Source organism: Somniosus microcephalus, chromosome 18, assembly GCF_052327205.1.
Source record: "Somniosus microcephalus isolate GS21.2 chromosome 18, FLI_Smic_1.0, whole genome shotgun sequence".
Taxonomy (NCBI): domain Eukaryota; kingdom Metazoa; phylum Chordata; class Chondrichthyes; order Squaliformes; family Somniosidae; genus Somniosus; species Somniosus microcephalus.
In genome coordinates this window covers 67193534-67210318 of record NC_141004.1, presented here as the reverse complement: position 1 = coordinate 67210318, position 16785 = coordinate 67193534, and the positions used below count along the sequence as shown (strand labels likewise).

Genomic DNA, 16785 nt, shown 5'->3' with positions numbered 1-16785 from the left:
AAATACTGGAGACTGCTTACCGTGGGATCAGTGAGACCCGGCACTGTAACACTTCCCAAATACCAGAGACTGCTTACCGCGGGATCAGAGAGACCCGGCACTGTAACACTTCCCAAATACTGGAGACTGCTTACCGTGGGATCAGAGAGACCCGGCACTGTAACACTTCCCAAATACCAGAGACTGCTTACCGCGGGATCAGAGAGACCCGGCACTGTAACACTTCCCAAATACCAGAGACTGCTTACCGCGGGATCAGAGAGACCCGGCACTGTAACACTTCCCAAATACCGGAGACTGCTTACCGCGGGATCAGTGAGACCCGGCACTGTAACACTTCCCAAATACCAGAGACTGCTTACCGCGGGATCAGAGAGACCCGGCACTATAACACTTCCCAAATACCGGAGACTGCTTACCGTGGGATCAGTGAGACCCGGCACTGTAACACTTCCCAAATACCAGAGACTGCTTACCGTGGGATCAGTGAGACCCGGCACTGTAACACTTCCCAAATACCGGAGACTGCTTACCGCGGGATCAGTGAGACCCGGCACTGTAACACTTCCCAAATACCGGAGACTGCTTACCGCGGGATCAGTGAGACCCGGCAGTGTAACACTTCCCAAATACTGGAGACTGCTTACCGCGGGATCAGAGAGACCCGGCACTATAACACTTCCCAAATACCGGAGACTGCTTACCGTGGGATCAGTGAGACCCGGCACTGTAACACTTCCCAAATACCGGAGACTGCTTACCGTGGGATCAGAGAGACCCGGCACTGTAACACTTCCCAAATACCAGAGACTGCTTACCGTGGGATCAGAGAGACCCGGCACTGTAACACTTCCCAAATACTGGAGACTGCTTACTGTGGGATCAGAGAGACCTGGCACTGTAACACTTCCCAAATACCAGAGACTGCTTACCGTGGGATCAGAGAGACCCGGCACTGTAACACTTCCCAAATACTGGAGACTGCTTACCGTGGGATCAGAGAGACCCGGCACTGTAACACTTCCCAAATACCAGAGACTGCTTACCGTGGGATCAGAGAGACCCGGCACTGTAACACTTCCCAAATACTGGAGACTGCTTACCGTGGGATCAGAGAGACCCGGCACTGTAACACTTCCCAAATACCGGAGACTGCTTACCGTGGGATCAGAGAGACCCGGCACTGTAACACTTCCCAAATACCGGAGACTGCTTACCGTGGGATCAGAGAGACCTGGCACTGTAACACTTCCCAAATACCGGAGACTGCTTACCGTGGGATCAGAGAGACCCGGCACTGTAACACTTCCCAAATACCAGAGACTGCTTACCGTGGGATCAGAGAGACCCGGCACTGTAACACTTCCCAAATACCAGAGACTGCTTACCGTGGGATCAGAGAGACCCGGCACTGTAACACTTCCCAAATACCGGAGACTGCTTACCGTGGGATCAGAGAGACCCGGCACTGTAACACTTCCCAAATACCGGAGACTGCTTACCGTGGGATCAGTGAGACCCGGCACTGTAACACTTCCCAAATACCGGAGACTGCTTACCGTGGGATCAGAGAGACCCGGCACTGTAACACTTCCCAAATACCAGAGACTGCTTACCGTGGGATCAGAGAGACCCGGCACTGTAACACTTCCCAAATACCGGAGACTGCTTACCGTGGGATCAGTGAGACCCGGCACTGTAACACTTCCCAAATACCAGAGACTGCTTACCGTGGGATCAGAGAGACCCGGCACTGTAACACTTCCCAAATACCGGAGACTGCTTACCGTGGGATCAGTGAGACCCGGCACTGTAACACTTCCCAAATACCGGAGACTGCTTACCGTGGGATCAGTGAGACCCGGCACTGTAACACTTCCCAAATACCGGAGACTGCTTACCGTGGGATCAGAGAGACCCGGCACTGTAACACTTCCCAAATACCGGAGACTGCTTACCGTGGGATCAGAGAGACCCGGCACTGTAACACTTCCCAAATACCGGAGACTGCTTACCATGGGATCAGTGAGACCCGGCATTTATTAAAATTCTTAAAATCTTACACACCTCCTAATATCACAGGTATAAACTTCTAAAGTAATGCACTGTATAATATTACAGGTGTAAATTCCCAAACTAAACGCACCCTATAGTCTTACAGGTGTCAAACACTTAAACTTGGACACCACTGAAAATGACAGGTATAATGAAGCTACCACACCTCCGAATATCGGTTCACCATCTTCAACTCACCACGGGGATCCTTTTTCTTTTCTTCACAAACACATCTCCGCTGACAGGGTCCTCGGGGTTGCCAGGCAGTGGCAGAGGGTTGGAGCGAAGCAGAGGGACTGTACTGTCCTTGCTGATCTTCCTCAGGTCTGCAACTTTCAAAGTTTTACTTTCCTGAGCTTGTTCCAGGAGGCTGGAGGGTTTGGGTGGGAGCTGAAAGTAGTGGAATGAGCACACATGCACACATGAGACTGTGTCACTGGATGGAAGGGCTGAGGTTGCCCACTCCACTTCTCAAAAGGATGGGAAATTTCACTGTCTATCCGGTACTTTACCCTTTCCAGAATTTTATGCTGAAATATCCCCCAATTTTCACTCCTCCTCTGCCAAAACTGTTGCCTCTTGCTGGGATAGCAGTTTGCCCGCACCTCACCCATTCCTAGCCAGCGTCACTGCCAATTTGACATGGGGAACATCGTAGCCGACCCCCAGCATACCCTCACCAAGTGCACATTCTACTGCCACTCAGTGCAGTGATCATTAACCAGCACCAGACCCAAAATGCCTTAAAACAACAACAACGTGCATTTATATAGTGCCATTAACTTAGCAAACATTCCAGGGCGCTTGTAAAATAGTATAAAGGGGCAAGTGAACCATGGACTTCCTGCTCATTGACTTCACTCTCATCGCTGGGTGCCGAGCAGCTGTTTCCCTTGGCTGGAGAGTCTAGAACTAGTGGTCACAGTCTCAGGATAAGGGGTCGGTCATTTAGGACTGAATCGAGGAGAAATTTCTTCACTGAGGGTGGTGAATCTTTGGAATTCTCTACCCCAGAGGGCAGTGGAGGCTCAGTCGTTGAGTATATTCAAGACAGGGATTGATAGATTTTTGGGCACGAAGGGAATCAAGGGATATGGGGATCGGGCAGGAAAGTGGAGTTGAGGTCGATGATCAGCCATGATCTCATTGAATGGCGGAGCAGGCTCGAGGGCCATACGGCCTACTCCTGCTCCTATTTCTTATGCTACAGCCACAGGGGCTGATACACTGGTGAGGAATCTCATCCTTTCTAGTCATGCTTCTGCTCGACTTCTGTTTTAAAGAGGCTGTTCTTAGCTTTAGGTGACGGAGGAGTTTGACAAGGCTACAAATTACACCCAGCACATTCTACCACAACCCCATTGTGATAAACACACCTACATTCCCGAGCCATATATCCCCAGGGTCAGAATAGAGATGGTCTCATCAGGATGGGTGAGACACACACATCAGCCCACAGCCATCCCCAGGGTCAGTATCGATACCACTCCATGGTCAGTGACAGTTACCTTCCCCCATGACCCAGCTGAGACCGGTAGAAGATACTCCCTCGACAGGAGGTCTGTTGGTTGCTGCTAAACCCAGCCCAGAAAAAAAGCCTCCCCTTCGCTCCAGTGACAGCTTGGACCCTTCACTCTAGGTGCCCTGACTGTGAATCCAGTTACTGCTGCTGTATCGAACCGTACAGCGTGGGGCATACGTGGCCCATGCACATTGCACGGTCCGTCCATTGCAACAGGAGTAGGTCATTCAGCCCCCTCAAGCCTGTTCCACCATTCAATTAAATCATGACTGATCTGTATCTTAACTCCATTTACCCGCCATGGCTCCATATCCCTTAATGCCCTTGCCTAACAAAAAACCTATCCATCTTGGTGTGAAGAATTGCTTCCCGACATCACCCCTGAACAGACTAGCTCTAATTTTAAGGATATGTCGACTTGTGACTGGGCCCTCCCACTGGAGGAAATTGTTTCTCTCTATCTATCCTATCAACTCCTTTAATCATCTGAAACACCTCAATTAGATCACCCCTTAAATCATCAATACTCAAGGTAATACAATCCCAGTGAACTCAGGCCCAATATGACAGCGCCGCGATTACCCAAGTCCAACGGGCATCACTAGGAATCAATGCAAGTGAGGCACTCACATGAGAACAGATTGGTTTAAAAAAAATTGGAACAACTCTGAAACACAAGTGTGTGCGTGGTTTCTGGAGCGCAGCATCGATCAGCGGAGGATGGGTCACTGTGTCACTGGTGGAACATTTCAGTAGGATCCCACTGACAGATGTGTGGAGTCTTGTGTGCAGTCAGCTTGGCTGGAAACTGAACACAGCTTCAGACAGACTTCCACACCACGTCCAGGCCCCAATCACAAGTGGAATAAACTTGCGAATCAGCAAAATGTCACATGGAACGGCCTGCGCTTTTATTCAACAACAACAACTTGCATTTATATAGCACCTTTAACATCGTAAAACGTCCTAAGATGCTTCACAGGTGCATTATTAAACAAAATTTGACCCCGAGCCACATAGGGAGATATTATGGCAGATGACCAAAAGCTTGGTCAGAGGTAGATTTTAAGGAGCATCTTAAAGGAGGAGAGAGGTAGAGAAGTGGAGAGGTTTAGGGAGGGAATTCCAGAGCTTAGGTCCTTGGCATGACCACCAATGGTGGAGCGATTAAAATCAGGCATGCTCAAGAGGCCAGAATTGAAGGAGCGCAGATATGTGAGAGTTGTAGGGCTGGAGGAAGTTACAGAGATAGGGAGGGGCGAGGCCACGGAGAGATGTGAAAACAAGGATGTGAATTTTAAAATGGAGGCATTGCTTAACTGGGATCCAATGCAGGCCAGCGAACATAGGGGTGATGGTTCAATGAGACTTTGGACACGGGCAACAGAGTTTTGGATGACTTCAAGTTTATGGAGGGTGGCCTACCAGGGGTGTGTTGGAATAGTTAAGTCGGGATGGAGTCGGGCAATGTTATGGAGGTGGAAATTGGCAGTCTTAGTGATGGCGCAGATATGTGCTCGGGAGCTCATCTCGAAGTCAACTACTACACCAAGGTTGCGAACAGTTTGGTTCAGCCTGAGACAGTTACCAGGGAGAGGGATGGAGTCGGTGGCTAGGGAATGGAGTTTGTGGTGGGGACCCAAGACAATTTGGACGTAAAAAATCCTATTTGGAAGAAGAGCAGGGGCGTTCTCCCTGGTGTCTGGCCAATATTTGTCCCTTAGCCAGCATTACACAAAATCAGATTATCTGGTCATTATCATGTTGCTGTTGGTGGGATCTTGCTGTGCGCAAATTGGCTGCCATGTTTCCTACATTATAACAGTGACTACACTTCAAAAAGTACTTCATTGGCTGTAAAGTGCTTTAGGACATTGAGGTTGTGAAAGGCGCTATATAAATGCAAGTCTTTCTTTCCAATTGTGTACAGGTATTAGGAACAGCTCTAAATGCCCCCGAGTCATGAGCTCCTTTGAGAAGTTCACTCAGTTCAGGGGTCCTTTGTACTGGGGGTGTGAATGACACACAGAGAATAATGTGGGATTCTTACCTTGGGAGGCCTCCTGGGCCGTGGAGAAGGTGATCCCCAGACTCTCTTCCCTCTGGACAGAAGTGACGGGGTGAACTTGACATCTTCGTACGGATTTTCCTTGGAAGGACCTAAAGCCAAGGCAGAGGAGGAAGATGCTGATCAGGTTGCCCTGCCTCTGGGGAGGTGTTGGCTGCTTACAGCCATAACAGGAGGCCAAAGCAAGCAGAGTCCAGCTGGTGAGGTGACAGACATGGTGCAGAATGGATAGATTTCCAATAGGGGGTGCACCAGTCAATGCAACAGACACGGTTAAAACAGAGTCCAAAACTGAAGGATAAAGTGTTGTTCAATTTAAAAAACTGCCTGGTCATTTTTTGCCCAGAAACACGAGGTGGCCAGTGTTGCCATATAAATGTAGCTCACCACGGACCTGAGGGAGCCTGGTCCCAGTCATCGCCCAGGCTGGGATGATTGTACTTGGGGCGGGAAACCTTGATATACTCGAGTGGAGAGTTTACTTTGAACATGGAAACCCCCTACTGGCATGTACCCGCATCGGGTAGGGAGGTCAGACTCCTTACTGGCGTGTACCCGTATCGGGTGGGGAGGTCAGACTCCTTACTGGCGTGTACCCGTATCGGGTGAGGAGGTCAGACTCCTTACTGGCGTGTACCCGTATCGGGTGGGGAGGTCAGACTCCTTACTGGCGTGTACCCGTATCGGGTGGGGAGGTCAGACTCCTTACTGGCGTGTACCCGTATCGGGTGGGGAGGTCAGACTCCTTACTGGCGTGTACCCGTATCGGGTGGGGAGGTCAGACTCCTTACTGGAATGGACTTGTCCGCGGGGTCGGAGGAATTAAGACTATTTGCTACCAGGGTGGACTCGCTGGGACATCAGCTTGTCCAATTCTATTTTTTTGCTGTCTGTCACATTCGCCAGAGATTAAATGAAACCTTCTTGGAGCTGGTGTAGCAGAGTCCGTACACCAGTGATTCCTGGAAATTGATCCTGAACGGAACAATCTCCAGCCAAATTCCTAGCAGCAGCAGCAACAACTTGTATTTACAGCGCCTTTAATATTGTAAAACGCCCCAAGGCACTTCACAGGAGTATTATCAAACAAACTTTGACACTGAGGCATGAGAGATATTAGGGCAGATGAGGTAGGTTTTAAGGAGCGCCTTAAAAGGAGAGGGGAGAGGGGTTTAGGGAGGGCATTCCAGAGCTTAGGGCCTCGGCAGCGGAAGGCACGGCCGCCAATGGTTGAGCGATTATAATCAGGGATGCTCAATCGGCCAGAATTGGAGGAGCGCAGATATCTCGAGGGGTTGTAGGGCTGGAGAAGGTTAGAGAGATAGGGAGGGGCGAGGCCATGGAGGGATTTGAAAACAAGTAACACAGTCAGAGCAATGTACAGGAACAAACCTCAAGTAACACACCATCAGGGCAATGAGCATATCAGGGTATAAGACAGTGTCATCTATTCCATAACTAGAGGTCATAAATATAAGATACAGGAAACTCTCGCTTAAATGGCACCTAAATATCCGGAAATCTCTATTAACCGGCAAAATTCAGGAGTAGGTTCAGGTAAATTTTACTGTATATTAGTGGCCGTGTAACCAGGATTCCTGCACCTGTGGCCGTGTAACAGGGACTCCTGGATCTGTGGCCGTGTAACCGGTGTGCTGTGTAATGGGGCTCTCGTACCTTGGTAGGTATACCTCTCCGTTATCCGGAATTTTTAATCAACCAGCACCATTCCGGTCCCATAGGTGCCGGATACCAAAGAGTTTCCTATAGTTACTAATAAATCCAATAGGGAATCCAGGAGAAACCTCATTACTCAGAGTGGTTAGAAGGTGGAACTCGCTACCACAAGGAGCAGTTGAGGCAGTAACAGATGCATTTAAGGGGGAGCTAGATAAACACGAGGGATTAAGGAGTAGAAGGATATGTTGATGGGGTGAGATGAAGTAAGGTGGGAGGAGGCTCGTGTGGAACATAAACACCAGTATAGACCTGTTGGGTCGAATGGCCTGTTTCTGTGCTGTAAATTCTATGTCATTCAGCAATAACACCCAATAAGTCCATCACTACAGGTCAGAGAGAGCACTGGAGTGGCACCTAAATTCAAATCACGACTGACTTGCTGAGGCAGCCAGCAGCAGGATACCACATGGGCCTGCTTATCACCCCAACAATGTACGACTTGGCCCTGCACACTTTCCCATACAGGGGCCAAGCTCCCTCACCTGACCGAGTCAGGGCACAGCCCTCCCCTTTTCCAACAGGCACCAGTTGGCTCCATGCACCCAGCCTCCCGCCCTAGACAAGGGCCACCAGCCAACACAGGATGAGCAAGGCTGTGCGTATCGACAGTGGAGTTCCTGATACAATGCACTGCTGTTAGTGTCTAACTGTGCAGCCCCTCTAGAGTTACTGCCACCAGCTGCATGACTCAAAGCAAGTGGGGGCGTCAAAGGCATCTGGAAGCGGAGGGGTTGAATTTCTCACAGCCCTCCACAATTGACCCAGCAAACAGTGACCCAGCTCCAAGGAGCTCCAGATACTGGCCTCCTCACTCTCATACATTCCAGTAATTTGACATTACATACCAGCCAATTTGTAACTGGGGATATAAAGTATCACAGCCACATTCCAGGGAACTTCTGGCCTGCTTCCAACCAGGGAGATGGGAGTGTGTCGACTGCTGGATGAAGGTTGCTCTGTGCAATGACAACCTGAATCTGCCGATTCTTACGCAGTCTGCAGCTCAGCCTTGCTCAATGAGTGCTGCATGCATTCTCCACCTCCACGCACTCCCCCCACCCTGCCCCAGGTTTCCCCCCATCTTAAATGGAGTTGCACCTTGCTGGGGTACAGTTCTACAGACACCGGTAGCCTGCTGGTCCCTTGCTCACGTGGTTCTCCTTTATATGTGAGCCTAGGCCTCGAGTGTTGGCAGGCTATTTAACTGTGGAGGACCTCACATTTGAGCCAATTCCTCTTCATAGAATCTTACAGCACACAAGGAGGCCATTCGGCCCATCATGCCATTTACCTCTTTGGTAGAGCTGTCCAATTAGTCCCACTCTCCTGCCCTTTCCCCATAGCCCTGCAAATTTTTCCTTTTCAACTATATATCTCATTTCAAAGTTACTATTGAGTCTGCTTCCTCCACCTTTTCAGGCAGTGCATTACAGAACATAATTCGTGTAAAAAAATTCTCATCTCCATGTTTTTTTTTGCCAATTATCTTAAATCTGTGACCTGCAGCCATTGGAAACAGTTTCTCCTTATTTACTCTCATCAAAATCCTTCATAATTTTGAACGCCCCTATTAAATCTCTCATTAACCTTCTCTGCTCTAAGGAGAACAATCCCAGCTTCTTTAATCGCTCCCAGTAATTGAAGCTCTTCGTCCCTGGTAATATTCTGGTAAATCTCCACTACATTTTCTTCAAGGCTTGACATCCTTCCCAAAGTGTGGTGCCCAGAACTGGCCACAATACTCCAGGGGTCACTGGGCGGGGATCAGTAGAAACCCTGGCTGATCTCTGGTGCCCACCTGTTAAACTATCACTTAGGAAGGATCAGCACCTTTGGACGAGGGGAGAAAATTGGAGGAATAAAATGCATCACTCTTGGGATCTGCAAGAAACATTAAGCAAAGGAGTTTATCTTTTGCAAAATTGGTCCTGCTCCATCATAGCCCCATTCCGTGGTCCACCAGGATCCTGCATGGGCTGCAGCCAAGTGGATGAACCAATCCCAGGTCTCTGCCCCATCACTTTGAGCCAGCTGATGAGAGCAGAACAACTTTCACTTGTGTAGTGCTCTTGAGTTGATAAAACATGGGCTTCACATGGACAGAGGGGCAGTTGGAGAATTAGGAGAGTTCACCAAATGCAAAGGTGGGGAGGGAGGTAGCAAGTTGAAGTTCCAGACACGAGGACTTAAGATGGCCGAAAGCTGCGCCACTAAGTGAATGCACAGAAGGCCAGAGTCGGAGGGCTGTAGGATGGGGCAGAGGGCTGGAGGAATGTTGGGCAAGGATGTGGATGAAATAACAACAGAAAACGCTGGGAAAACTCAGCAGCTCAGGCAGCATCCGTGGAGAGAGAAACAGAGTTAACGTTTGAGGTTGAAGACCCTTCGTCAGAACTGGAAAAAAGCAGGAAATGGAACAGATTTTAAAGTAAGTTTAGGGGCTGGAAAATGGGGGAGGGGATGAAAGAACAAAAGGGAAGGTCTGTGATAGGATAGAAGGCAGGAGAAGTAAAGAGGCATTAAGAGATATTCAAGGCAAGAGGAGCTGGTAATGGGACAGGTTAAGAAACAAAGGATGGCTCTAGATGAAGTGTAAATTGCGCTGGCAGAATGAAAGACAGCTGCCGTGTGGGAGAGAGGAAAAAAGGCACAAACAAAAAGTGTGGATAAAAAAATATATATATGATAGGGGCTGAGGTTATGATCTGAAATTGTTGAACTCTATGTTGAGTCCAGAGGGTTGTAAAGTGCCTAATCAAAAGATGAGGTGCTGTTCCTCGAGCTTTCGCGGAGCTTCCGTGGAACAATGCAAGAGGCCAAGGACGGAGAGGTCCAAGTGGGAGTGGAGCGGTGAATTAAAGTGACAGGCGACTGGAACCTCGGGGTGTCCCTTACGGACTGAATGGAGGTGTTCCTCAAAGCGGTCACCCAATCTGCGTTTGGTCTCCCCAATGTAGAGGAGACCACATCGTGAGCAGCGAATACAGTACACTAAATTGCAAGAAGTACAAGTAAATCGCTGTTTCACCTGGAAGGGGCAATTGGGGCCCTGGACAGTGGGAAGGGGGGAGGTATAAGGGCATGTGTTGCATCTCCTGCGCTTGCACAGGAAGGTGCCGGGCAAAGGGGAAGGGGTGCTGGGAGTGATAGAGGAGTGGATTAGGGTGTCGCGGAGGGAGCGGTCCCTACGGAATGCTGAAAAGGGGAGGTGAGGGGAAGATGCGTTTGGTGGTGGGATCACGCTGGAGGTGGTGGAAATGGCGGAGGATGATTCATTGAATGTGGAGGCTGGTGGGGTGAACGGTGAGGACAAGGGGAACTCTATCGTGGTTCCGGGAGGGCGGGGCAGGGGTGAGGGCAGAAGTGCGGGAGATAGAACGGACACGGTCGAGGGCCGTGTCAACCACGGTATAGGGGAATCCTCGGTTGAGGAAAAAGGAAGACATGTCAGAAGCACTGGTATGGAAGGTAGCAGCGTCAGAGCAGATGTGGTGGAGATGGAGAAACAGGGACAATGTAATAGAGTCCTTACAGGAGGCGGGCTGGGAGGAAGTGTAGTCCAGGCAGCTGTGGGAGTCAGTGGGCTTGTAGTGAATGTTTGTCAATAACCTTTTCCCCAGAGATGGAGTCGGAGAAGTCGAGGAAAGGAAGGGTCGGAGATGGACCATGTAAAGGCGAGGGAAGGGTGGAAATTGGAAGCAAAGTGAATGAAATTGTCTAGTTCAGGGCGAGAGTGGGAAACGGCACCGATACAGTCATCAATGTACCAGAAAAAGAGGTGAGGGAGGGGACCCGAGTAGGACTGGAACAAAGAGTGTTCCACATATCCCACGAAAAGGCAGGCATAGCTAGGACCCATGTGGGTACCCATAGCAACAGCTTTGATTTGGAGGAAATGAGTGGAGTCAAAGGAGAAGTTGTTCAATGTGAGAACAAGTTCAGCCAGGCGGAGGAGGGTGGTGGTGGATGGGGACTGGCTGGGCCTCTGTTCAAGGAAGAAGCGGAGCGCCCTCAGGCCATCCTGGTGGGGGATGGAGGTGTAGAGGGATTGGACGTCCATAGTGAAAAGGAGGCGGTTGGGGCCAGGAAACTGGAAACTGTTAAAGTGGCGGAGGGCGTCGGAAGAGTCGTGGATGTAGGTGGGAAGAGACTGGACAAGGGGAGAAAAAAAGAGTCGAGATAGGAAGAGATAAGTTCCGTAGGGCAAGAACAGGCTGAAACAATGGGTCTACCAGGGCAGTCCTGTTTGTGGATCTTGGGAAGGAGGTAGAAGCGGGCTGTGCGGGGTTGGGGAACTATGAGGTTGGCGGCCATGGCGGGGGGGGGGGGGGGGGGGGGAGATCTCCAGAGGAGATGAGGTCAGTGACAGTCTTGGAAATGGTGGCTTGATGTTCGGTAGTGGGGTCATGGGCCAGGCGGAGGTAGGAGGTGGTGTTGGAGTGCTGGCGTTCAGCTTCCGCTAGGTAGAGGTCGGTTCACCAAACAACAACAGCACCACCCTCGTCAGCAGGTTTAATGACTATGAGAGAATGGAGTGCTACAAGTTCAGAGGGAGGTAGGTTGGAGTGAGTGAGGGGAGCAGAGAAATGGAGACGGCCGATGTCACAGCGGCAGTTTACAATGAAAAGATCTAGAGAGGGTAAGAGGCCAGGGGGAGGGGTTCAGGTAGAATGAGAATTCTGAACGCAGGAGAAAGGGTCAGCCGTGCAGGGGGGTTAGACTTCTGGTCAAAGAAGTGGGCACGGAGATGAAGGCGGTGGAAAAAGAGCTCAGCATCGTGCCGAGCTCGAAACTCATTGAGGTGGGGGTGTAAGGGGATGAAGCTCAGGCCTTAGCTGATGAGCTGCTTTGGGGGACAGTGAGTCAATTGAGGGTGGGGAGGGGCAAGGGAGCAGGGTTTTGATGGGAGCTGAATAATGGCTTTGGTTTTTCCAATATTCAATTGGTGCAAGTTCTGGCTCATCGCCAGAAGGCAGCATGGAGGAGAACACAGGAGAGATGGTGGAGGAGGAGAGAATAAATCACCAGAGTAAGGCTGAGGAGGTCAAGAAGGGATAATGAGCCATTGTTGCAGGCGCAGAGGATGTTGCTGATGACCAATTGGGACCATTTCAATGTGGTAACAGGGAATTTTGGGAGAGATGAGCATAGGGCTGAATGGAAATGACTTCAAGGGTTTTGGAGAGAAAAGGCAGGGTCAAAATGAGACAGTGGTTTGAAAAGAGAGGGGTGAGGTGGATTTTCTTGAGGACAGGGTGGTAATTATGGACTTGAAAAAGACACTGTGCAAATGATGATGTCAGCAAGCAGTTGAGGCCTTTGGATGGGGAGGGTGGGAGCAGGAGGTGGATCAGAGGATATGAGTCTGGTGAGGGCAGGAGGGAGGGGGAGCAGGAGGTGGATCAGAGGAGACGAGTCTGGTGAGGGTGGGAGGGAGGGGGAGCAGGAGGTGGATCAGAGGAGGGGAGGGGGAGCAGGAGGTGGATCAGAGGAGACGAGTCTGGTGAGGGCGGGAGGGAGGGGGAGCAGGAGGTGGATCAGAGGAGACGAGTCTGGTGAGGGCGGGAGGGAGGGGGAGCAGGAGGTGGATCAGAGGAGACGAGTCTGGTGAGGGTGGGAGGGAGGGGGAGCAGGAGGTGGATCAGAGGATACGAGTCTGGTGAGGGTGGGAGGGAGGGGGAGCAGGAGGTGGATCAGAGGAGACGAGTCTGGTGAGGGAGGGAGGGAGGGAGGGAGGGGGAGCAGGATGTGGATCAGAGGATACGAGTCTGGTGAGGGCGGGAGGGAGGGGGAGCAGGAGGTGGATCAGAGGAGACGAGTCTGGTGAGGGAGGGGGAGCAGGAGGTGGATCAGAGGAGACGAGAATGGTGAGGGCGGGAGGGAGGGGGAGCAGGAGGTGGATCAGAGGATACGAGTCTGGTGAGGGTGGGAGGGAGGGGGAGCAGGAGGTGGATCAGAGGAGGGGAGTCTGGTGAGGGTGGGAGGGAGGGGGAGCAGGAGGTGGATCAGAGGAGACGAGTCTGGTGAGGGAGGGAGGGAGGGAGGGAGGGAGGGGGAGCAGGATGTGGATCAGAGGAGACGAGTCTGGTGAGGGTGGGAGGGAGGGGGAGCAGGAGGTGGATCAGAGGAGACGAGTCTGGTGAGGGTGGGAGGGAGGGGGAGCAGGATGTGGATCAGAGGAGACGAGTCTGGTGAGGGCAGGAGGGAGGGGGAGCAGGAGGTGGATCAGAGGAGACGAGCCTAGTGAGGTCGGGAGGGAGGGTAAGTGATGGGGATAAACTGCAGTCATATTGGTTCAGGGCTGTAATGGGGAAGGAGGCTGAGGAGATGGGGAAGGAGGAGACGGAGATGGTCTTGATTTTTGAGGCCTGACAATGCCGTTTTTTAAAATTTTCAGCCCCTCCCTGTGCGAAGTGTCGGAACTCTGCTCCGGTTCGCCTGCAACAATGTAGCTAGACTGGGATCTCAGTGTGCGAGTGATCAGGGACACAGACTCACAGCTCATCACGACATCCCCCTCCCCAGCTTCCGGCTCCGTGACCCCCCCTCCCCGGCACCGAGCCCCCTCCCTTGGCTCTGAGTCCAGCTCCGTGCCCTGTCCCCCTGCACACATTGTATACCAGCACCCCATCCAAGGTTACCTTAAAATGGTCATTCTTTGAAAACCTATGGAGTGGGACACACAAAGCTACTGATTCTGTCCCTATAAATACCATCTCGACCAATATTGTCCCTACAGATACCTATAGAGGAGCAGGAGCTTTACAGGAAACGGGCTCATACAGGGGGAGCTCCTGTCCAAGGAGGGAAGCACAGGCTGATGCTTATGCGTGCATACACACGCATAGAGAGCTTATATGCAATGGCAATTGAAATGACTACATACGAGGGAGCCCATTACTGCACTACTGCCCTCTACAATAACCCCTTTAGTGCCCCATTTCCAGCTCCATTTGCATTTCCCCATTAATGATGCAGTATAAATGGTGTGCCACTTAAAGGGGCGACACATTCCATCTTACAGATGTGTGGCCCATTGACGCTGGAGCCGAGGGACACTTTCAGGAAGTGTGGTGGAAATCTGGGGAATCACTTTTAAAGGCAGAGTGAAAATAAAAGAACAACTGAATATAACAAAGAATTATTTCATATTTGAATCACACTGCTTACTTATAATATCCTCATAGATGTTCTCTTCAGACACAGTTTTGGAAAGTGTTATTTTAGTCTTGTTGCCATCTTTGTTACGAGTCCTCTCACTCGCCGCTGGTGTCTGGAGGATCTGAAGACCTTCCGCATCTTCAAACTCAAAGGACTTCCTGCAAAGAGAGGGTTGCAGTGTATGGAGTCAGGTCAAGGAGGAAAGACTCTGGAGTTCAGGAGTATCGCAGGTAGAAGTGGGTTACACGTGACAATGGCACCACTAGTCACCCAACATCCAGGAGATCGTCCCTAGGGACAAGGCCCCAAAATGAAAACATAAATTCAGAGAGAGTTACAGCACTGGTCTTCACATCAATCTCTAGGTGATCTTAGATCCTTAGCACTAGATATTACATCTCTTTCCACCCTCAATAAACCAAACTCTTGATGAACACAAAGAAGGTAGGGGAGAGAGAGAGAGGAGGGGAAGGGGGGTGGGGGGAGAGAAGAGAGGCACAAAGCAGATATTTGAAAATCAAGAGAATACATAGGAGCCCACCTGTTGTGTGGCTCGCAGTCACCCAGTCATTGGGTGGGAGCAGCGGGACTTGCAAAGTATTATTCTGCAGTGCGGGTAGAACTTGACCTTCATGTTTAACTGGCCCTTCCAGGTCTTGGCTATTGAAGGCACAACCTGATAGTCAATTAGAGGTCAACCGTTAAGCATGTCTCGAGGTCATTTAGAGGTTGATTGCTCAGCATTACCCGAGGTCAATTAAAGACAAGCACCTGGCATTCTTTTGCTACTGTACTTCAAGAATGTTCAGGTGTGGTTTGCTGTTGTTTTTATACATAGTCTGAAGTGAGACAGAGTGACACATGCTGGGGCTGTCAATCATTTATCTCACCTCGACATTTCCACGCCTCGCCTAGCGAGCTGATCATTTGAACCTAACACAACAGGGCTGAAGAAAAGAGTAATCAGAGTAATGGGTGGGAATCTCCTGCTGTCTGCCCTGGTCGCCCGCCTGCAGCTCTCACTCATTCCTCTGCGGCACATCAATCCTATTTATCATAACCACCACAGATACTTGTGGGGCCCATCGTCAACCAGCCACCTTGTGAAAGGTGAATAATGGACTCCTGCAACCAGCTGCTCTCAACCTTCTCAATGGGGGGCGTCAACCAACTGGGGAGTTTACCACCAGTAATTAACGACCTGCTAATCCCGTTCCCAGGAATTGCTTCACGTTTCCCACAATTGTGTTAGGGACGAGTTAAAGATGGAGAAACAGGAATTCTGTCTCCTGTGAAAAGAGGAATTTCACTCGGTTAACATTTGCTGCCTCTGTGGTGAAGCTGTTTTATTGAACAATTGCTGCATGTTGTCCACAATTATTCACTTCTTGCCGTTTTACCAAATATGGCAACGGCTCGGTTAAAGCACCAAATAGATTTGGACAAAACACATGCATTTTACTCATTCTTTCCCCTCTCTGACAGTCCAACAAATATCCCCGTCAAGGAGATGGTCAAGCCCCAAAACTGTGGAAGGGGCGCGAGAAAAGTGTACCAGCAAGCACTTGGTCTAACAAGTAAGGGAGCTATTCACAAAGTATAAGCTTTACAAGAGGCTGCTAGAAGTGCTGATTCTACGGAGTTTGGAGTGCAAGGTCAGTTCCACAGAAAGAGCATCCCTCCACGTCATCTACCCACAGAGCTCGAGGAAAAATACATCCCTTGTTCTCTCTCTTTTTAAAAAATTCTTTTTTCTTTTGCTGATTCATGCTGGGATGAAGCCCTTTGGACCCGGGCAGCCTGAGAGACTTCCTTCAAACTGGCATTGTTCATCAGTGTGAGCATCAGAATGCTCAATCAAGGATCCTGTTCCCGTCCTCGCCAGACATCCACCCAACAAGGCTAATTGCATAGTGATCAGCAAGGGGAACCCGGGCAGGCTTTCCCCACACCACCGACCACCCTGGGGGTACTGAACCCAACGGTAGCACCCCTACCACCAGCACCAACCAGAGACTGAACCAGGGCTTGCCCCACTCAGGTACTTCCTCACAGTTGTCAGTCATCAGGTTCAGTGTCAGAAGATTGTGGGGTCAAGTCCCACTCCAGACACTTGAGCACAAAATTAAGGCCGATACTCCCAGTGCAACACTGAGGGAGTGCTGCACTGTCGGAGGTGCCGTCTTTCGGATGAGACGCTAAACCGAGGCCCCGCCTGCTCTCCTCAGGTGATGTAAAA

General features: G+C 50.6%; 1 protein-coding gene across 1 annotated transcript in view; it reads right to left on the bottom strand.

Annotated features, from left to right (window-relative positions):
- dennd2c (DENN/MADD domain containing 2C) overlaps positions 1-14727 on the bottom strand; it is a gene marked incomplete at its 5' end in the record, with an annotated part of 71865 nt that extends 57138 nt beyond the window's left edge. Inside the window, 3 exons of the mRNA XM_086011800.1 lie at positions 2254-2445; positions 5628-5737; positions 14556-14727. Of these exons, the coding sequence (XP_085867926.1) occupies positions 2254-2445; positions 5628-5737; positions 14556-14727 (474 nt within the window). The remainder of the gene's footprint in view (positions 1-2253; positions 2446-5627; positions 5738-14555) is intronic.
- Positions 14728-16785: the final 2058 nt, after the last annotated feature.